The sequence below is a fragment of the Engystomops pustulosus genome, chromosome 9 (assembly GCF_040894005.1).
Source record: "Engystomops pustulosus chromosome 9, aEngPut4.maternal, whole genome shotgun sequence".
Classification (NCBI taxonomy): domain Eukaryota; kingdom Metazoa; phylum Chordata; class Amphibia; order Anura; family Leptodactylidae; genus Engystomops; species Engystomops pustulosus.
This window is the reverse complement of record NC_092419.1, coordinates 31441090-31464329: the sequence shown is the minus strand read 5'-3', so window position 1 is coordinate 31464329 and position 23240 is coordinate 31441090. Positions and strand designations below refer to the sequence as shown.

General features: G+C 38.8%; 1 protein-coding gene across 5 annotated transcripts in view; it reads right to left on the bottom strand.

The window, feature by feature from the left end:
- Positions 1-23240, bottom strand: part of LOC140076866 (5-hydroxytryptamine receptor 2A-like) — a 354582-nt gene that overhangs the window by 59778 nt on the left and 271564 nt on the right. For all 5 annotated transcript variants that reach the window (XM_072123627.1, XM_072123626.1, XM_072123625.1 and 2 more), the window contains one exon: positions 5395-6002. In XM_072123627.1, coding sequence (XP_071979728.1) covers positions 5395-5779 — 385 coding nt within the window. In that variant the 5' untranslated portion in view covers positions 5780-6002. The remainder of the gene's footprint in view (positions 1-5394; positions 6003-23240) is intronic.

Sequence of the window (23240 nt, the reverse complement as noted above, 5' to 3'; positions counted from 1 at the left end):
AATGGTGAAAAAAAGTGGTAATTTTTAATCCATAACAAGTTACAGTGACCTTTCGGCGCTATCTGAGCCTTTTTCAAGGAGAAAGGCTCAGATAAAGCCTAAACGTTGCTGTAACTTGTGGAATAAAAAAACCCCACTTTTTTAACCATTACCTAGATTTCTTGGGAGTGCTGCTTTTCTCTTGAATATATGAGGACCTGACGCCTGGCCCCATTAAGCGTTCACCCACTATTTACTCTTGTTGTGCTCCTTTCACTCTCCTTATGTATTAATTTATCTATATCTATATCTACTTATGTATGTATTCCTCTATTTATCTATCTATCTATCTATCTATCTATCTATCTATCTATCTATCTATTCATCTATATTATATCTACCTACATACATTTCTATCAATTCATTCATTTCATATCTATCTCTTTTTGCCATCTTAGCATCATGGGCAAATATCTGTATTAATATTGTCCGAATACTTAAACCCTTTGGGATTAATTTAATGCTATTTTATACCTCATTATGGTGGCGTATGGACGTTGTGGGTGGCCATTGTCGCAGCGACACACACTATCTGGTCCATCCCCATGTAAATGGTCTGGTGTCTAATGCATAAGAGTGAATTGCTGCTAACCGCGACTGTCTGTGTGATACGGATTGCCGACAGTTTTGCTTAGACATGGTACCACAGATACTATCCTATGGGTTGTACCGAGAATACAAAACCAAGATTAATTTAGAATTATTGTTTATATCATATGTACATTGAGAAATAGGGATATAATATTATTCTAGTGATTTATGCATAGTAGCCCTTTTCAAAGATGGCTTTCTGATACCCCTGTCTTCATTGCGCATGCGCAAGGTGATTTCCAGACATGCGCATTACAATGTGGGAGATTCAGATTCTTGTGTTTTACCACAGATACAGACAGATTTTCAAATGAATGTGTTATCATTCGTTAGGTACCTGTTCATATACATTTACATGATGTTCAATAAGAAGTATGCAAACACTGTTTTCACTTTTCATATTATGTAAGATATTTTATGCACTATCTACATAGATAACAACAAATAATCTATCATCTCATATCTATCTGTCTATCTATCTCATATCTATCATCTCATATCTATCTATCTGTCTATCTATCTCATATCTATCATCTCATATCTATCTATCTGGCTATCTATCTCATATCTATCATCTCATATCTATCTATCTGGCTATCTATCTCATATCTATCATCTCATATCTATCTATCTGGCTATCTATCTATCTTGTTTACTCTCTGAGTTATTCTTCATGAAGAGTATCCTAGTAGGCTTTCAAGGTCAGAGTAATGATGCCGTAGTTTATATGATCTTATTACAAGCTCCAGGAATCATAAAAACGAGAACCTTGTAAAATCACCTATGTGTCTTGTTAAACCACATACAGTGCAGTGATATATCTACTCATTTCCCTCCATACTACTGTAACATAAAGCATCAGCTCAGATAATTATTTGGGGTTAATATGTAGCTTCACCACGGAATTTATGATCTCATGACTTCAATTATGAACTAAGTATCCAAATAAGATTTTCCCTTGATATTATAGATATGCAGATGATGCATTAACCAATTCATTCTTTATCTATGAAGTCATTCATGAGAGACAAATAAATCTGAAATGAGGCCATGTTACGTTAATATATAGCTATATATAGCTAGTGATTAGCGGACTTTTTTGGCGAATATCTGCCGTATCCAAAACTTAAAAATCTGTTCAGGCCCAGGTACCAGTAACACCCGCTATCAGTGCTAGTACTGATCATAGGTGTTAACTGTTTAAATACCACCGGCAAAGTCACAAATAGCATATTCGATATTTTGGCAGACCCAATTTTATTGTTCTTTTACTGTACATTGATCGCATGCTTTAACGTGGGGGGTTGAGCCGAACTCGAATGACCCAAACTCCAATGTTTGGTACAAACCTGAACTTTAAGGCTTGGGTCCGCTCAGCACAATACATAACCTATTGCCCTGCTTTGTTTGTGACAAAATTCAACTGATACAAATAATACATAATAATTTTAGCCTAGATGTCATCTTTAAATTTATTGGGAGATTCATCGGTGTCGATGTACCATGTCTTGTGCAACAGCTTTTGGTGTACAAAACAGAATTAAAGCTTTTATGCTGTGCGCAATGCAGGCCACTTAAACAAAAGGGGACACGGTGAGCCAGGACAAGGTTCGCCCTGCCCAGCCCAATTGTTACCTGCCCCCAAAAAACTGGGACATGTTATAACTGCAATCTATCCCAGGTCAGGCCTAGATTTTGATTCCACCACAGAGTTAAAAGAGTTCGGAACCGCTTAGTAATTCCAGCATGTTGTGGAGTCTCTGAGCCCTAACCCCTTTTTGTTTGAGAGAAGATCCTTAAAATGATGAATATTGTAATTATTTTCTGAAAGAAAAAATGAAATGATGTTTTATTATATTGAAATTACCCCTGTCTAGAGATCATTTGCGTTCAGGTGTGGAGTTCGGCTGCATGACCCGAGCATTTGCCAGACTGCCTAAAATATTATTTTGCCATGACGTATTTATAATTTTAGAATGCCTTCTTTGTTAAGGAGGCCTAACCTAATCATAGGTGCCCCCAGAAGTTTTCTTACTATTTCCCATTCAGTTTTTATTATAAAAATCCATAGCTCATGTATTTATTGAATACATTCAAAGAAAGGAGCACCTTGCCAGGAGACTCACCAAGTACCCAAGGGGCATGTTTTATCCTCTGTTGAATTAATTAATTTAAAGTCTCCCTCGACTCCCCCCTTATTCCTGATGTAGGGGAAGTGAGGGAGATGTCGGAGAACAGAAAACACACCCCTTCTGACTCCTGTGCCAGCTACTTTTTTTTTTTTTGATTTAACAAAGATGTGAGCTATGGATTTTAATTATAAAAACTAAATGAGAAACAATGAGAAAACTTGTAATTTAATTTATTTTTTATTTTTATGTATTACAGGCAGTCCCCGGGTTACATACAAGATAGGGTCTGTAGGTTTGTTCTTAAGTTGAGTTTGTATGTAAGTCGGAACTGTATATTTTATCATTGTAATCCCAGCCAGAACTTTTTTGGTCTCTGTGACAATTGGATTTTAAAAATGTTGGGTTGTCATAAGAATCAATATTAATACTAAAGCTTCATTACAGACACCTGTGATAACTGTTACAGCTGATTATTGTAGCCTAGGACTAAAGTACAGTAAATTACCAATATCCAGAGGTCCGTTTGTAACTAGGGGTCGTATGTAAGTCGAGTGTTCTTAAGTAGGGGACCGCCTGTATTCCCAATAACAAAATATTAAGTTATACATAACATTACAGAATATCCACATTTCTTACATTAAAATCTAATAGAATACATTAGCAGTATATTAAATTTTCATTATATTTAATGGTGAATCTGGGTGCCTACTGAGAAATGTAAACCATCTCGGGGTTTTGGCTAATAAATCATTATTTTTATAAATAAATAGATAACAGCTAGAATTATCGTACAAGGCTTTGTATCGTAGTTTCCCTGCCCTGTCATCTCTAATCACTTCAAAGAACTTCTCTTTTCTTCAATACTCATGTGATTCATTGGCAGTAACCTTTTAGGAAATTGTCTTAAATGATAGATGAGCTCACGCGAAAACTACAGCAGGTGAAATCAATCCAAATTCCGATAAAAAAATATTTACGCTGTAATTCATAAAGCATAAAGTATGGGATAAATGGAAAAGATGGTAAATGATTGATGTATTGTGATTTTATTATGATTGGTAATATTAATAAGAACTTTACTAACACAATTGAACAATCACCTGTTAATTGAAAAAATACTGAACCCAATTGTAATTATAGATATTAGAATGTAAATGTCCTACAATTAAATAAAAACTTGTACATCACCAAAATAAAATGTTTCTTGACTAATCTTTTATTAGTGTTTAGCTGTCTTACCTGAAAATACAGAGACTGTTCTATAATAGGTTTTAAGTTGACGGACAACTTAAGGAAGCGGACTCTTGGAGTATTAACCGGCCTAAGTTGAGTCCAAGGTTCTGGTTGAATGTAGAAGTATTAATATACATGTTCTAACCTTACTAACCATAATAATTGATAACCAGCACAATTACATATGTAACAGTGATAGACGTGTAAACTGCTTATTATTTATTGCTGTATGTATGACTTCTTTCATTACTACCAATAAAAAAAAATTAAAACTAAAAAAAAAAAAAAAATGTACAGTAGGTGCCCCTCTAACAAAGGTATAGTAAATATTATAGTGTAGTTCTTTGTAATATCTTTACATATAATAGGGTGGTACCAAAGATGCTCGTTGTCTGGGTTGCCAGGATCCCCATTGTTCATGAGAACGGAGAATCAATGTTCTATATTATATCAAAGGTACATTTCACGCTGTCTTTTCAGTCTCTATAGCACTGACTGGAATAGCTAAATACAGTGCTCGGAAATCTTCAACAGATGATGTGGTAGATGTGCAGTCAATCAAATGTGGGGCATGGGACTCTTATTCTCCTGAATGGTGGGTATTTTGGTGGTGAAGCTTCTAGTTATAAAACACAGTGAATTAATTAAATTTATTAAACACTTGACACTAGAACCCTATTGGATAAACATGGATTGAGATAGACTATCAGTACTTAAAGGGGTTTTCCAGAAATCATGGAAAACCCATTTAGGGGTCCGAGCACAGGTGACAAAAAAGAGAATCTATACTGTCCTGCTGCAACTCCTGTTTCCTACTTTGCTCCAAATTTCCAATTTTCAGCACTTCTGGTCCACCCTAAATTGCAGGAGCCACAGGATACACAACCAATGGCTTCCTCAGAGAGTGGGACATCTTTTTTGGATGTCACAAATAAAGTCCCTTGGTCTGAGGAGGCCACTGATCACTTACGTTACTGTCACCCCAGTTACTTGCAGCCTTTCCGAAGATTCCTTAGACTGTAGCAACAAATGAACTAAGAATTCCCCAAGTGATATTCAATGTTTTTGCTTTTTGCAAACTTCTTACTGGATGTCCCTTATCGAGAATATGTGACACTTATTCTACAGATAACTCAGTGGTATAAAAACTGTAAATTCGAAAGCATATAAAAGCCTGGATACTTAACTCAACTACCGAAAAATCAGACATTTCCAGCAGAGTAGGAAAATACCTGCCAGCAAGGTTCCTTGTGATTGGTTTTGCTTGAGAAGTCATCGCCAATCACTTGAAATCCATGTGTTTTTCCTGTTTCTTCTAATCATAGAGCATAATATTCCATACAGTGCTGGAAAATGTTGTATATTCCATTCACGTAACATATTGTGAGTGTTAACTTACCATAGAGAATTGTTATAAGCGAAACTGGCATGACTAAGATTCCCACCAACATATCTGCCACCGCCAGAGACATGAGGAAGAAGTTGGTCGCGTTTTGAAGTTTCTTTTCCAAAGACACAGCCATGATGACAAGAATATTTCCTCCGATTGTCAATATAATGATGATCAATGTCAAAAGGGCAGACCAGTTCTTGTCAAGTGATGGGTAGGATGGTCCTTCCTCTTCAGATGCATTTGTGGGATGCAATGTGGGCATACTTTGATTTAAAGTCACATTGCTGTTAATGTGCCAGGCCATCAGTCCATTGTGTATACTGATATCTAGAGTGACGGACACTGTTGTCAGGCTGATTAACATCCCTGTGCCACTAACAGTACTCATCATCTAAAGATAGCTATTTGGATTGTGCTTTTGGAGAATAGTTAACTTCTGATGAAGACATGGGGGCAGCAATGCTAAGTCTTGTTCCCTGAAGACGGACCAAAAAATTGGATTTTCCATGTTGTTCCACATCTTATTGCTGGGATGGTAGTTTGATGATAACTGATTTTTGACCCAGAAGGACAAAAGTGTCTGCTGCGTCCACTTCATTCTCTGGTCAAGCATCCTGCAAAATGTAAAACGGATAATTATTATTCTTAAATTTATACCATAGTGTCAATTATTTATAATTAATTATAATTTTATAAAAAAAGATCATTAATAATATCCTTAATAATCTGAATATAGTCACATTATTATAACGTGAGTATTAATCTACTAAGAATTATTTGCTCAGAAAATAGCAACCTGGAAAAGTGACCACTATGCACTATTCATCTTGAAATGAGTATGCAAATTGATTTTATTTTATCATAAATCTGCCAAAAATAAGATGATGCAGAAAAGGAAAAAAAAACGGGGAGGTTTTGGAGACGGGGTACATCCACTAGTGAACCGTTTAAGATTATTGAATGTTTTATTGGTAAAATAGGACAACGCGTTTCAACATCAGGTTTGGCATCTTCATCAGCTCAAATATACAAAGACTGGTATGGAGAGGCAGTCAATGTAGGTTCACTGGTAGCAACTAGCACACACAGCTAGAGGTTGGGAATCCATTGACCATCCTTCCAGCTTGGGGTCAGACGCTGCAACAATACTCTTGCCAGGCCCCTTCTTTTGCAATATCTGTGTACCTAACCAGGCGCCGGGCTCGACAAACTTACAAATAAGATAAATGTTCCAAAAATGTAAAGGTTTTTTTTATCAGGATTAAGTTTTGTTGATATGATTTATTGGGGCTTTCAATCTGCTGCTTAAAGCGCCACCATTGCTTTCTGTTTCACCGGTCTGTGAGGTCACCTTCATGTTAATAGGTATGAACTGCAACACTGAGCATAGCCACTAATAGATATACGGTTGGCAACTCATTGACTGAAGCAGTCATCTGAATGCTGGGAAGAAATACATGATTGTCTCAAAATATCAATGTGTTTGAGAGTGTTCAGTACCCAATAAAAAGGTAAAGAGACCTCTTTTTTATTTTTACTGTTTTTGCCGGGTTAACGTTACAAAAAAATTGAGAAGAATATATGTTTTTTTTTGTAATGTATAGTATATATTTTAACTCAAAATTGTGATTAGCAATTAATTCCCTAGTGAGTGACGTTTTAATATGTATATTCTATATATGTATAGTCTGGGGCAAATGGGGCGACTATGGCAATGTTCTTTATAGTGTATCGAGGGATTTTTCAATTTTATTGGGGAATATTAATTTTAAAATATTCATTAATATGTGATGTGTGTGTTTTAACGTTATATGTCCCGTATGAGGTCATAAAAGACCACTGGGGAACACTTACACATTTTTCTTTTTTTAATTTTTTTTTTAAATGTTATTTAATTCTCAGTTTCACCTATAACTGGGGCACCTGTAAGAGACCCAGTTAAAAGGGGAAATGTCCCCATGTAGAGACAGAAGGTGGATCAGAGCTGGACTGGGTCTGATCAGACCCAACAGCTCTGATTAACCTGTACAGGCTCAGGGGGTCAGTGCCGGCTCTGCTCCTCTCTACATCGCGCTACTTCAGTGTGATGCAGTAAGGAGTGGAGAAGTAAGAAGTGGTATTAAAGTCTGCCAGCGACAGACAGAGACCCGGTCCTGCTACCGCTATTGGTGCTGGAGCAGAAGAAAGCTGCAGAAAAACGTCACTACAGACTCGGGACCCACACCCCCTGACCTCTATTGTCAGTGGGTGGTCAGGAACGAGTTAAAATCCAGATATCGACCTATCAAAAAGTCGTAATTTGGGGGCAAATCACAGTAAAATGGTGCAATTTTGAAGCCAATAAATTCCAGTACTAGGCAGGCATAGGCAAAAGTTAAGAAGGGGGTTGCAGAAGAATTTGGGACCTTGTACGACTTTTTCACATTCACTACCTGATATATCACTCTCTAAGATAAATGAATTTCAAAAACCAGAAAAAGAAAAAAAGACCCCCACAAATGTCTTCACTAAACATAAATAACCCCCTACTAAATAGGGTATTTGATATAAATTCAGACCTACATCTAGAGGTTTTGGCGTCCGGCAGGACCTGGGATACAATTGCGCTATAACCTCTTCCAGTTTCTGGGGGGACTATATCTAGAGATCTTGTGCCCTGCGCTGGAACATTTTGTGGCTGGAGAAGCCCCCATTCATGGCCTGTCATATCCACTCGCCGCAAAGGTGGCTTAATGGCGTCAATATAAAGGGGGACGACTATTTCAATGCTTATACACCAAAAAAAAAAAAAGAACTCTAATAAATTCCTGTGTTTTTTATGCTTAATATTCTATTTTACTTTAAAGTCTCATTATCTCGTTCTCTTTTTATGTGTTACTTAGTAGACGTTATCCTTAATACCAACCACATTTTTGAAGGTCTATAATTTATCTAAAATATGTACCATTTAATTAAGTAGAATAATTATACTTTTTAATGTTATAACACCTGGTTTTTGCTCTGCTGGTCCTGATTTCATTCTCCCTGAATTCTAAGCATCTAGTGCAGATGTTTGTCACACGGGCCCCCAGGGCTTAAAGTAGTAAATTAGGCAGAATTGATTTTCTGCTTCCTATCAAGGATTTATACAGTATTTTCTATTGTTTAAGTGCAAACCTTCATAAGGAGTTTAAAAGAAATGCCTGTACACACAAGCATAAATTATCATTGCACGTGGGGTGTAAGATTTTGAGGAACAGTGCTATTTTTTTTTTTTTAAATCTACAAAAACAAACAATCGCATTACAAGTGAGGCTTACAATTTAGCCCCAGTATGTTTTCTACATTGAATCTGCAATGTTGGGTTTTCTCTCTAGCCGTCATCTTTTCTCTACCTGTCCCATGGTTCCCCTAGAGCAGTGATGGCAAATCTTTTAGGGACCAAGTGCCGGAAGTACAACCAAAAGCCACATATTTTCACCAAGTGCTATAGATTCACAGGTTTTTAACCTATTGGCTCCCTGAGGACACCAATACAGCAGAAAGAAGGAGAAATTCAGATTATTATTGTAGTTTCCCTCTAAGGTCCTCTTAACAGGATGAATCATAGGTCCGGAGAAGGGTCTACAATCATAATCCAGCTCTGTCCACACCTCCCTACTCCTGCACTTTAAGTCACTTTAAAATAACGCTGAACGTGGCACATCCTGGGCAGCCTGTGACTGCAGGAGGAGGTCTTGAGTCCTGAATAGTGAACTTTGTGCTGGGTGATGGCCTGGGCGCCCACAGAGAGGGCTCCAAGTGCCACCTCTGGCACCCGTGCCATAGGTTCGCCACCACTGCCCTAAAGGTTGGTGCTTTGTACCCGTCTCTGTCAATAGGGAACACTGATCCTTTAAGAATTTAAAAATCTGCTTTATGCTCCCAGATAATCTCTTGTGTCAGTGGGTTATATAAAGACGCTACTCACAGGGAACTATCTCTGCAAATTTTTTTGCCCTGCTTGTTTCTGCTATTCTTGGTTTTGTTGCTTGATTTTTTAGTTGTTTTTTGCCCTGACCCGTACCTGTAAATACCTGACTTTGTATCAGTGCCATTTGATTTGATTTGTGCATTGTTACCTGCATCCCTATATACCTGTTACAGTACCCAGCAATCACAAGAATGGGGGCCTCTGCAATCTGGAGAATAGCGGTCCTAGTGTGTCATTCAACTGTATGGGAGTGACAGAAATAGCCACTCACTGCGCCCAGCTATCTCCGAATGGAGATTGCTGGTTGTCCCAATCTTGTGATAAGTTGGGGTCCCAGCAGTTACACCCTGCATGATCAACTTGTTATCCCAGATTTTCTTTTCTAGTATATAGGCAGTTAAAGTTAGCTAGTAATATTTCTCCTGCACAGGGCCGGCATTAGGGGACAGCAAACTGGGCATCTACTTCCTATCTATTATCTATCCATGTATCTTTTATCTCTCATATCTATCTATCTTCTATCATCTATCTAGCTATCTATATATAATCTACTGTGTCTATCATATCATCCGTCTATTTCCTTTAAGATTCTCCTACAGCCCCATATTACACAATGGGGCAGATTTACTTACCCGGTCCATTCGCGATCCAGCGGCGCGTTCTCTGCGGTGGATTCGGGTCTGGCCGGGATTCATTAAGGCAGTTCCTCCGACGTCCACCAGGTGGCGCTGCTGTGCTGAAGAGCATCGGAACACACTCAAGTTCACCGGCCTATTCCTAGTGAAGGTAAGTGCAAGCTCCGCAACACTTTTTTTTAAAAATGCGGTGGTTTTTCCGAATCCGTCGGGCTTTCGTTAAGCCACGTCGGGAAAACGCGAGTCGCCCTTAATAAATGACCCCCATTGTGTTACCATACTACTGTGTGTAACTACAAAGTGTTATTATTGTGCAGGGATAAAGGAGCCTCTTACTGGCTATGACTGCCCAGAAAATATTTCTATGTTGGGCCCCACTTTTAGCTTTGCCCAGGGCCCCACATTGCCTATAACCGTCCCTGCTCCTGTGATGAGTCTATTCCTACTTAGAACAGTATTCCATGCAGTTACTATTCTCCGGTTTTAGCTCCACTTTTTAAAACTATCAGACCAGAAATATTTTGCAGGAAACTGAGAGTTATGAAAGTGAGTGAGAAGCTAATAAACTAGATTAGTAACTCCATGACTGTCACAACTGTGAATCTTCTGTGCTAAACAGCAATATGGGTACTCCGCAGGTAACAGTCCTCGCCCTTTTCTGTGCTCATTATATGAAGGAGACCACCGATGTTGTACTCATAGCTGTCACATATAGCGTTTCAGTGATGACCCAGTGAATGTAGGGAGAGAGGACGATGTAGGAGACCTTATCGCAAGGAATTTGACAAGTTTGTTGTTCTGTGCAAAGGTAACGGTTCACCTCTTAATATAAAAAAGCATGGAACTAATAGTAACATTGGGTAGATACATGAAAGATATCTTGACAATAGTATCGCTCTATAGCTGGAAGCCTCCCACCCCTGCTGACCTCCAAACTGTCCAGATTTAGACCTTTGGCCACCACTAGAGCTTGAATGTGTTCACTTGCTTGCACTATATTGTGATTACCATTTTTTAGAGGATCATGTATACCAGTGGTGGCGAACCTATGGCATGGGTGCCAGAGGAGGCACTCAGCGCCCTCTATATGGGCACTCTTGCCATCACCCCAGGGTAGAATTTGCCAAACAGGACTAGAGGCCTTTTGTAGTCCCAGGCAGCCCAGGACCCTAAAAGGATGCTACAATGATAATCCAAACTTCTTTTACTTCTTTATACTGTATTGTGTATCCTCAGGTGCCTATACAATTTGAACCTGTGAAAGAGCAGGGAGTAATAAGTAAATGCTTAAATTGTCGCATTGGCACTTTGCGAAACATACACGGGGTTTGGTTGTAGTTTGGGCACTCTGTGTCTAAAAGGTTTGCCATCACTGATGTATACAATTTCATTAGGGCTGCATTGGGTCGATAGGTTTAGGAGGCATTTGTGTACATCCTGATCTCCTTGTATACTGGGCCACATGTAGTTTTTGATTGTTTGCACATAGGCATGTTGTGTAGGGCACTGGTTACCTTTTTTCAGACAGGTGGAGTTGGATTAGGAGATTTACACCTTGACCCTCTAAGTCATGGGGCTTTTTGTGCTCTGGTACATTTTAAATAGCTTTTAGTCTCCATATTGTATGTTTGTACTTGTGTAATTACAATAAAGATTTTCTTTTTTGTATTGTGACGGTTCACCTTTCATTAGACACCTCTTCTCACACCTTTTCTCTTGAATAACTGATTGGATTTGTGTGTTGGCTTTCTGGGCATCATTAAGGGGATACACATCCCCATTGATTAGCTGAGATATCTCACCAATTGTTATCAATAATGTTGAAGTGGAATCGGTAAACAATTCTTAGTACCTAGACATTCATATCAGTCATAGGGTACATTTACACAGCTGTATGCCTGCCCGGCCGCAGCCAGGGGGGCATACCGCTGTGCGTTGGAGTGGAGGAGGAGGTGACCCACAGGTGCCACACGGTGCTGCCATATCATCTATGGGGACGTATATGCGTCCGCAAATTTGAACATTTTTTTTAACTTTAATTTTAGACTCCCTAGGGTAGTTGAACCCAAGTGGTCTGATGAATTACACCATATATTGCAATACTACTGGATTGAAGTATATGTGGATTTTACAGTACATCTCTATCGGTCTGCTTCTCCCAAACCATTAAAGATAATGCTTGGATACAAGCCTGGGTTTAACTCCTGGTTGTCATGGCACCGATTGTCATGTTCTGATGACATTTAAATGCCCCCGACACCTTTGCCGACAACATTTACAGGGTTAATGATGTTATTGACAGGTGTTTTCTACATTATGCAGCAAACACTCTATTTATACTCCTTCTACTGCAATAGGATGTTCAGCAACATCCAATTGTGAGAAGGGGTTAATCATAGCATACCAAATTCCAGATTCATTTGCCATTAGGCTGCTCGTTACTCACTAATCCATGCAAATTAACATCGGTGTTAAGAACTATTCCCCCATGTCCGTGTGCAGTGACCAAGAGAAGGGAGATTAAGCTACTTCTAGAACAAGAGGGGGAGATCCTTCCACTGTGAAGGATTCAGGATGTGCCCCCAAATACATGAAATGATTAGCCAGTCCTACTGGAATCAATAGGTCCAGACATCATTATTATAATTGATTTAGAAATCCCTAGACCCAGCTAATTATTGCTGTTATATCTATGTAATACATTATGGACATTGACAATAAGAAAACCCTTTATCTTCTTGACGTTAAGCCTCAAATCAATTAAGTTGGATTTCATTATATAAGAAATCCTGTTTCTAGGTGTATAGATAATTACTCTCCTTGGGCATTTAAGCCTATACAGACAATATGAAAATATGAGCAAAGGATGTGAATGCAGTGTGAACAGTGAGAAGTGCTGATTATTTTCCGTACATGTTGTGCTCGACTTTGTTTGTCCTAGATTAATAAACTTTAAATCAAGTTTTACTTCTTCAGACTTTGAACAAATTTCTTAAAGGGCTCAGCAAAACTGGCGTCTTGGACAAAACACTCAAATCGATTTCAGTAACGTAACGAAATTTGTAGGATTCGGAATGAAAAAAAAACAAATAACATGTTATACAGATTGGTATACTGACAGCCCTGGAGCCTGGGGGGTTGTGTGGGATTTAAAAAATAAAAAGCTATAAATGAGTTGGGTAGGGCTATATACTTATCGCCTCTTGTACTCCTGTTCATCCATAGTGCTGTACAACACTACCAGATCTGTGTCAGTTTACAGAGGCGAGCGGTGCCCTCCTGACCACTGCTACCCACCTGCTACAGGATTCATTTTAATGTGTGTAGCACACGCCCTGCTGTCATATAGAGCTTTTTTTAAAATACTATATAATCCTTTAATGTCAACCTATATAGAAAGAGTTCATCCCTTGAGCCCTCACCAGAAAGCCTTATTGATGCCATTTTGCTGCATGTTATTTTCTATTTTATGTACAAAAAGTTGGGGACCCGCTTTTTCTAGCCTGACAATTTAACCCACCTCGTTCTATTGATTGACAGTTCAGTGTCTCTACAGATCTCAGCCTGGGCAGACAGGAAGTCCTCTTCATGTCCATTTCCTGTGCTTACTGGAATACTCTCCAATCAAGTGCCTTGTGATGGGCGGAGCAAATGGGGCGATGGGAGGAGGCAACGTAGACAAAGGTAGAATAAGTTTTGGCAGTGATTTAACTGGTGGGAGGAGGCAGATTTAAGCGCCTGCACTCCACTTTTCTACAAAAGCATAGTGGGGGTGGGTGAGTAGGTGTATTGTGCCTGTTTTCGAGGTTCCCTTTAAGTCACATTCAAGATAATGTAAGTCTGGACACATCTTTATATAAAAAGTTATTATCCAAACCAGTCATGCCTTTTATATTAAAATATACATCTAAATATACATCTAAAGTTTGTACTGTGACCTTGTAGTTTCGAGTCTCTGGAATAAGTAATAGTCTGGAGAGACATGTGCATGGGGTGTACATGAGTCTCTTCACATGCTTAGAAAACAGACTTAGGTTAATTGGCTTTCTATGAAATTGTTCTCTACATAAAAACACTGCAAAAGTAAAATTGGATTGTGAGCAAATCCTCAGAGGTCCTTCAGACTCTTACCTTCCCAGTTAAATATGCTAATTTTCACTTCTGCTTCTTAAATAGGAAGCAGCTATGGAGATTGAAGAAGCTGTTTTAAAAATACATATATGCTCATTAGCTTTTAGACAAAATGTCCTGATATGCATATAATAATATAGGCTCTAAATTTATAGAAATTCACACATTTTATGCTGAGAGATGGAAGCTAGAGTCAATAATTTACAAATTCCTTTGCATTTTTTCCCCACAGTGTATCAGTGATTTGCATGTGATTCTTCATTGCCTAAATTCATTGCCTTGAGAGGTTTAGTCGAGAAAATCCCTAAGGGATCACCAATTAATTTTCTCTCATCAACATATACATTAATTAAATTGTTGGATACTGTGCATAGTTCCTATGCATGTTGCTGTTATGGACAGACAATGTCCCACAGAAATCGCCAAGGTTGGAGATCGTCAGCACTATGACCGCCAGCAATCACTAGGATCAAAGCAATTGGACCCATTCAACTTAAATGTATTCACCACCAACAAATGCCTCCAGATTTATCTTGCTACACCACACCTACTTATATTTTGTCTTAAATTTACTGCTGCCTATAACATTTTGTTTGCTATTTGTGTGAGTTTTAATAATAATAATAATAATAATAATTCCTTTATTTATATAGTGCACACAGATTGCGCAGCGCTGCACAGAGCTTGCCAAATCGCTCTGTTCCCAATGGGGCTCACAATCTAGTCAACGTACCAGTATGCTTTGGAGCGTGGGAGGAAACTGGAAGACCCGGAGGAAACCCACACAAACATACAAACTCTTTGCAGATGTTGACCCTGGGACTTGAACCCAGGTCCCCAGTGCTGAAAGGCTGTAATGCTAACCACTGAGCCACCGTGAGTTTTTCCATTGTTAATTGTTTGGCATCTCATTTCTCTGTAGTCTCTATATGTGAATTTGAAGTTAACTGTGATCTGGTTAGAAATTTTACTGTTGTGACTCACATAGTTGTGACTGACATAGATATTCTATGTAATCTGATATAGATATTCTATGTAATCTGACATCTCAGTGGGTTTCTGTCTGTTGATAGCAAGACAGAATTGTTGTTTTTTCCGGTAAGATACATTACAAAGTTTCTTGTCACTTTAACTTCTGATTTATGGAAACTTAGTTGAAAAATTCCTGAGTATTTAATAGCTTAGCTGTTAAGTCAAACTTGGCTAAATCCGTACAAATTGGATATCTCCATGACACAGTGTCCTAAAATCCTATTTCCCCCAAAAGTGCATCCCCCATCCCCCAAAGACACATCCCGCCAATTATAGAGGTAAGTACAGACATTGTAATAGTATTACTATAGTATGTGTCTTTAAATAATGCATTAAAATCATAATTCCGTCTTCATCAAATATGTTGACAATTCTACAATATTTTTTGTTATACTGGCATGCACAAAATGCATTTTAATTACACACTAGAAGCCAAATTCATTTTATGAGAATGAAACTTGAATTTACTTTACCTTTTCGCTACCAATATCCACCAGAGATGCAGCCAACAGAGCAAACAATCTACTTACCTAAGTAATCCTCTGATATAAGAAACCTCTCCTCCAAAACTCAATTACTTTCTATAGGAAACTACAGTAGGCATTGTCATTTGTGAAATGATGGAATGACCCCAAACTCAACGATATATGTAAATCAGTCAATTCACTAATTAAAAAAAATAATTTAAAAAAAAGTCCATGGCTGTGCCAACCCTACATAAACCAAAGTGGCACTAGATTCCAGCCGTAAAATAATATTGTTTTATCATCTGACTGCTCCATTAACTGAAATCGAAACCACATGGATTTCCTGTAATTGAATTACAAGTTTATCGAACGCTCTAAGACATAAGTGCAACACATTTTAAAAACAATCCATATTCTGCAACAAATCTTAGTAAATGGTTTATTTAATGGAAACATTGTCCATGCATCGAAGGTGATGATACTAACGATCCTTAGAAAGTCATTAAGTAAACAGTTAAGCTCATGTGAACCTAATGTTCTGTAATGTGTGCATCGTAATAACTAGAGGGGGGTTCCGGTAACTGGAACGACAGATTACTGGATACATACTACTGGGAATATCAGAATTGTGATATGTGACGTGACCTGAACTGGAAACTGTGACCTTGATACTTCAGCCATTCCAGGACCTTTCACAGGACACCATAAAACTTTAGTAGTTCATTGGCTCTATAAATGAGGCTCAGGAACTTTTTCATTTCATTTTCATTTGACCATGAGAAGGAGAGGAGTGAGGGCTCTTTCGCATTGGTATTAGTGCTCAGCTTCAGTTGCGCATCCGTTGCGTTTGGTCTCCGCTGTGAAGTTGAGAACTGATGGTTTAACACTGCTTTGAAAACATCACATCTGTTTTTTCAACCTCATTAGTGAAAAAAAAAGGATGTTTCATCGTTTTTTTGCGGACCCACAGACTTCTATTGCCTTTCGTGATGCTCACCAATGAAAAAAATAGGACATGTTTCATCATTTATTCAGCGGACAACTGATCAGCGAAAATACAAGCCATGGTTAAAACACCCATAGAAATCAATGGCTCAGTGAGGCATTTGTGGAAATCGCTGAACCATGGACGTGAAAAACAACGCCAAAATGAAAGAGGCCTAAGTCCTAAGGTGGCAGGAGACAAAGGGATAAAATAAAATAAATACTTCTTTATGGGGAAGAATGGAATTATTGGAATAGGTTTACTTGCAGTATGATAATAAGGTAAATACGTAAATATTAGTATTAACAAAACAAATAAAAATAAGACATAGACATTCAATGAAATCCTAGCCTGATCTGCAAACAGTTTAATAGGAGAATCTACAATGCAGACCGTCAAGGCCATTGCCCACCATGGGGCACATTTACTAAGGGTCCGTTGGACGCATTTCTGTCGGGTTTAGCTAATTTTTCCGATTTGCCCTGAATTGACTTGGGTTTTGGCACACGCAATCGGATTGTGGCGCCGGCTTGCATGCGACACAAATCGGTGGGCGGGCCGTCGGACAAGCCGACTGATTCGGACAAACCGCGGAATTTAACTTTCAAAATTGTGTAGCAAGATCAGCACTTACATGCACTGGGAAGAAGAAGGTGAACTCCGACGGACCACAGCGGGGAAGCAACACATGCAGGAAATTGAACCGCGGCAGCTCCAAATCCTTGTTGGACATTCCGGATTGGCAGCGTCAACGGGATGGGTAAGTAAATGTGCCCCCATGTGTCCGCAGTTTAGTATTCCATAGGTTTTAGGCCTAATGCACCTGTGTGGCCCCATACATCACCACGACAAGAACTTGTCAACTGCCTGCAGTGCAAAATATAGAGCAGGTCCTACTCCTGGTCCTCTCTGTGGCCCGGGTAGTCACTTCCCAATGTAGATAGGGGTGTGAGCGGCATTGCTTGTGGACCGCAAAATCCACAAGTTACGATGCTTTAGGGATGGGGTGTGGGAGTGACTTTTAATGTGACTTGTAGAAAGAGGGACATGTATAAGTTTCTAAGAGGCTAGAGGATTAAACATTCTTCTAAAATATTTTAAATAATTTCTGCTTTCTGCGGTAAGAACACATTTTAAAATAAAAATGAAAAGGTACAATATCAGAAAATAATAATAAGAAGAAAAAAATCTGTCAACAGCGGATGTTGACAGTTTCCAGGCAGCGGTAAAACCAAAAATGTGAAAACAACAAAGAACGAGTTAGAAAGTATTTTACATTTACTGACTGTATAGCTAAGGTATTACAAAGGCTGATTTGCAACAGGAGGTCAAAAATGGATTTGACCTCGGGCTAAACCATTGACTAAAGTCTAAAGAATTGTGCACTCTGTACTCTCGATCCCTGAAAGGAGTTATTGACTTTCCTACAAAGAAACCCCATGGTCCCTGGAGTAGTCTCCATTGGCAACAGTAAACACGAAGAAACGTAAGACTGCCGTACAGAAAGCTGGCAATGTAGTTAGACACCTCAAAGGTCTAGATCAGGGGTAGGGAACCTATGGCTCGAGAGCCAGATGTGGCTCTTTTGTTGGCTGCATATGGCTCTCAGACAGATCTTTAATAAATAGTGATGGCTGATGTGTGTCTTAGACTGATCACTGGACACAGGCAGTGATGTTAACGCTGCCTACCACCTTTGTGCGACCCAGGTGCCATCGCTACCATCGTCTAAGCCTGGGTCAAAGAGAAGAGCATGCTGTGACTATCTATCTTCTGGGAAGCATGTGCTGTGGCTACCTATACTCTGGGGGGGGGGGCATGTGCTGTGGCTAGCTATCTACTTGGGGGCATGTGCTATAGATACCTATCTACTTAGGGGCATGTGCTGTGGCTACCTATCTACTGGGGGTATGTTCTAGGGCTACCTATCTACTGGGAGGCACGTGCTGGGGATACCTATCTACTGGGAGGCATGTGCATATTGTAGGGTTCTTACAAAATAACATTTTAAAATATGTGGTGTTCTTGGCTCTCTCAGCCAAAAAGGTTCCTGACCCCTGGTCTAGAAGGAACTTTTTCATATATTTAGCTTAATGATTGGTTAGGGGGGGCAGAGGATTGGAACAAATATAGAGCAAAGCAGTTTGATACCAAATGGTTTAAGATGTGGCGCAAAATCCCTAATTAGAGGACGACACAGATACCCAGCTAGAGGCAGAGCAACATTAACCCTTTAAGGACGCAGCCATTTTACAGTTTAAGGCTTAGCCCCATTTTTTGGATTCTGCCATGCGTCACTTTATATGGTTATAACTTTTGAACACTGTTACTTATCAAAGCGAGAATGTTTTTTTCCCCACATGTTGTACTTCATTTTAGTGGTAAATGTTGGCTGATAAGTTTTGCGTTTATTTTCCAAAAAAAGAAAAAATGATGAATCTTTTGAAAAATTTCACTTTTTTTAAATTCGAAATCATTACATTTTCGGGTAGATAGATTTACCATCTAAATAAGTTGCTGAATAACATTTTCCATATGTCTACTTTACATTTTCATAATTTTTGAAATGTCTGGATAATTTATTTTGACGTCACGCGGCTTACAAATCGAATAGCGATTTCCGTATTTTCAGAATTTACTCTTTTGCGGATAAATACTGTTTTGAATGAAATTTTACATATTTAGCATCAAAACCCCCTATATAATCACCCCATTTTCAAATCTGCACCCCTCAAGCTATCAGAAACAGCTTTTAGGAAGATCGTTAACCCCTTGAGATCTTCATAGTAATTGAATCAAAATGGCTTTGAAATTTAGAATGGTCAAATTTTGTCGGTTATACGTTCATTTAGCCCTAAAATTTACACATTTCCAAAAGATAAAAAGAGAAAACCCACCATAAAATTTTTTCTACAATTTCTCCTGAGTACAGCGACCCCCCACATGTGGCCATGACTTGTTTTATGGGTGCACAGTGAGGCGCAGAAGGGAAGGAGCACCCTGCAGCTGGCAGGATTTTATTTTTCTCGTTGCCTCCTTTTGTAGGCATTAAAATTTCTTTTCGTTATTGGGGCCATGTAACGGCATTTTGTTTTGCAGGATGAGATGCTTTTTCCAGTATTGCCATTTTGGGGTTGGTATCTCCTATTGTTGAAAATTTAGGAACTCGTGTTTGAGGGCAGGAGTAGAAAAGCATCAATTCTGTACTGGATTTTTGACTTTTTTTTTTTTCGTGTTCACCGCCTAGCCTAATAATCATGTTATCTTTATTCTATGGGTCGATACAATTATGGGGATACCAGACTTGAATATATATTTTTACATTTTACAAAATTTCTCAAATAAAACCGTAATGTGGGGAAAAATCTATCATTTTTGCATTGCCGTCTTCCAAGTGGCATAACATTGTTACTTTTTTGGCTACGGAGCTGGTTGATGGCTTCTTTTTTGCGGGACATGTTGTACTTTGCAGCAGTATCATTCTAGAGTACCTATGTTTTTTTGATCACTTTTTATTGCATTTTTGTAGGATTGAATAGACGCCATCTTACTAGCAATTCTTGCAGGCAGTGCTGGGGACCAGATCGGACCCCAGAGATGCCATAGCAATGATTGGCAGCCCCCCCCCCCCGAAAACAGTTCGGGGGGGCGATCCTGGGGAAAAGACCCCCCAGAGGCATGTTAGATGCCGTGGTCGCGGTTATATCCGCCACAGAGCGCTAAGGGGTTAAGGAAGAAAGAGGTAGGCAGGATGTCTTCATGAGACACCCCATTTGAAGGAGGAGTTTATTTCTATACAATTTTTTCTATATATTCAATTATATAATAAGTTCTACCAATTTCGATAAAACATCTCAGAAATGAATGATTCGGTAAATATTTTTGCATAACAAATTCTGTATTTTTGTTAAAAAACCAAACCATACTCAAACAAATGTTGCAAATTCAGCAATATTTACGTCTCCACATCTTGATATTTTTAATATAGTTAGATGGATGTCAGGAGTGTTGGATCCAATTAACACCTGTTTTTTTTGTCCTTTTTGGGCAGCATCTTCCTTCTGCTGTCATTTACTCCATGCTGTGTTTTGGAAGTATTTTGTGCACTGAAAGGTTCTAAAAGAAAACATTGTAATTGCTCTTGTCTTAAAATATGGAGTTGCCTTCTGCCAACAGTCTTACAACCTCCTCTGCAAAGTCTGTCCTGATATGCTCCGAAATGGCATTTTTCAGCACAACACTGGCATCTTGTGATAATTTGGTGTCCACACAGAAGATAAATCCACTTATGCTGAGTATCATAGGGCTACATTTCTCCAGTATCTCCAAGAAGTGCATCCAGTGTCTCAACCAAAGATCTCATTCATCACTCTACTCAGATTATTATACCAAAGAAGAACTTGACAGGAAAATGTACTCACCTGCTCAAAATCAGGACTGTATTAGACTTCATTTACTTTCAAATGGAAACTAGTTAAAAAAACCTTTCCTCAGTTACACAGAAAACATACATTAGTATATTTATATATATAAAAATATTATTAAAGGGTTTTTTACCGAAGTAATAATATGTTTTCCTATTGTATTGCATATACAGAAATTTTAACCGTGACCGTGACCCATCATTACATCACTCCTGACAATAGATGATGTCACAGCTTATCTCCTCCCCCGCCCTGTACAATGACCTCTATATAGATAACACTGACCCATTATTACATCACTACTGACAATAGATGATGTCACAGCTTATCTCCTCCTCCTCCCTGTACAATGACCTCTATATACATAACACTGACCCATCATTACATCACTACTGACAATATATGATGTCACATCTTATCTCCTCCCCCTCCCTGTACAATGACCTCTATATAGATAACACTGACCCATCATTACATCACTACTGACAATAGATGTCACAGCTTATCTCCTCCCCCTCCGTGTACAATGACCTCTATATAGATAATACTGACCCATCATTACATCACTACTGACAATAGATGATGTCACAGCTTATCTCCTCCCCCTCCCTGTACAAAGACCTCTATATAGATAACACTGATCCATTATTACATCACTACAGACAATAGATGATGTCACATCTTATCTCCTCCTCCTCCCTGTACAATGACCTCTATATAGATAACACTGACCCATCATTACATCACTACTGACAATAGATGATGTCACAACTTATCTCCTCCCCCTCCTGTACAATGACCTCTATATAGATAACACTGACCCATCATTACATCACTACTGACAATAGATGATGTCACAGCTTATCTCCTCCCCCTCCCTGTACAATGACCTCTATATAGATAACACTGACCCATCATTACATCACTACTGACAATAGATGATGTCACATCTTATCTTCTACTCTTCTATGCACATCACATGGCTAGAAAACTCTATAGACTGCAGTAAAGTATGGCACTAAATGCAATTTACAAAGCACCCGATGCCCCCCCTCCCCCCACCCTTGGCATAGACAGAAAATAGAAGATAAATTAATCACCCATTAGATTAGGAAAATAATTATAATTATACTAATTATACATTCCTTTTAAGCTTCTTTTCCACTTGTATTGACATGATTGGTTCCCATGTTCTTGACCATATTTACCCCCACTAATAACAATGCCTATTTACAGGATGGTAACTGTCCCTTTTGCTTTGAACCCTTTCTACAGCTTAGTTTTATTCTACAAGTTTTCCTTCCCTCCCTGACATAGTTTCTTGCATGTTTTACACTCTGCTTGCAGCATAAATGTCAGTCTGATCTAAACCAGCGAGACTTCCCGTTGAAGGTGTTTGTTAGCGGCCGCAGTAACAAGGATCTTATAGCTGCTTTTATTCTTTCCATTCTTATGCTGTGCAGGAAACCGAAATCCCTTAGAGAGACTAGAAAGTAGTTTGTGCTGAGAAAGCGCCATCGCTGACTTAAGCTTCCCCTTCACTAGCTGGAAACATAGAACATAACCCGGGCATATACATCAGGATAGAAGCGTTGGCCGTCAGTAATGCCGAAATATTATGAAATGTGCCCTAATCTGTAGCTTCTCATCCAAAGCCAAGTATTGTCAGGAGGCCATAGACTTAGCTCACAGTTTCTGAATGTCTTCAAAATGGTAGACTTATGGTTTTAGGGATAAATATATAGGAAATTAAGGACTTGGAGAATATACCAGGTATAATAGGAGAATGAAATATAAAGGCTTATATCCAGGTTTATGTTAAAGGAAAATCTACCTTCAAAATTCATCATGATAAACCGGAGACACTTACTCATAGATCCAGGCACCGTGACAGTGGTAATCTGATTTTATTTGTTGTCCATGGCCTCCTTCCTTCCAAAAGCAACTTTTAAAATTATGCTAATGTGCCAAAACGGCTCTGGGAGCATTATCAAAGCCCCTCCTTTTTGTAGCTTACAGGCTGTTGCATTGTGCAGGAGCACTTCCCCTCTCCCACTGTGTGCTGAAACTTCCATTGCTGTGGTGAGATTAAATGAAGAAGAGTGAAGAAATCAGTCGATACCTTTTTGAGGATGAGTATATTTGATGGTGAGCTTTCAAGAATACTAGTGTTCTCTTTGTCCGACATGATGTTAAATGAGGCAGAGGGAGAGGGAATGCTGAGCA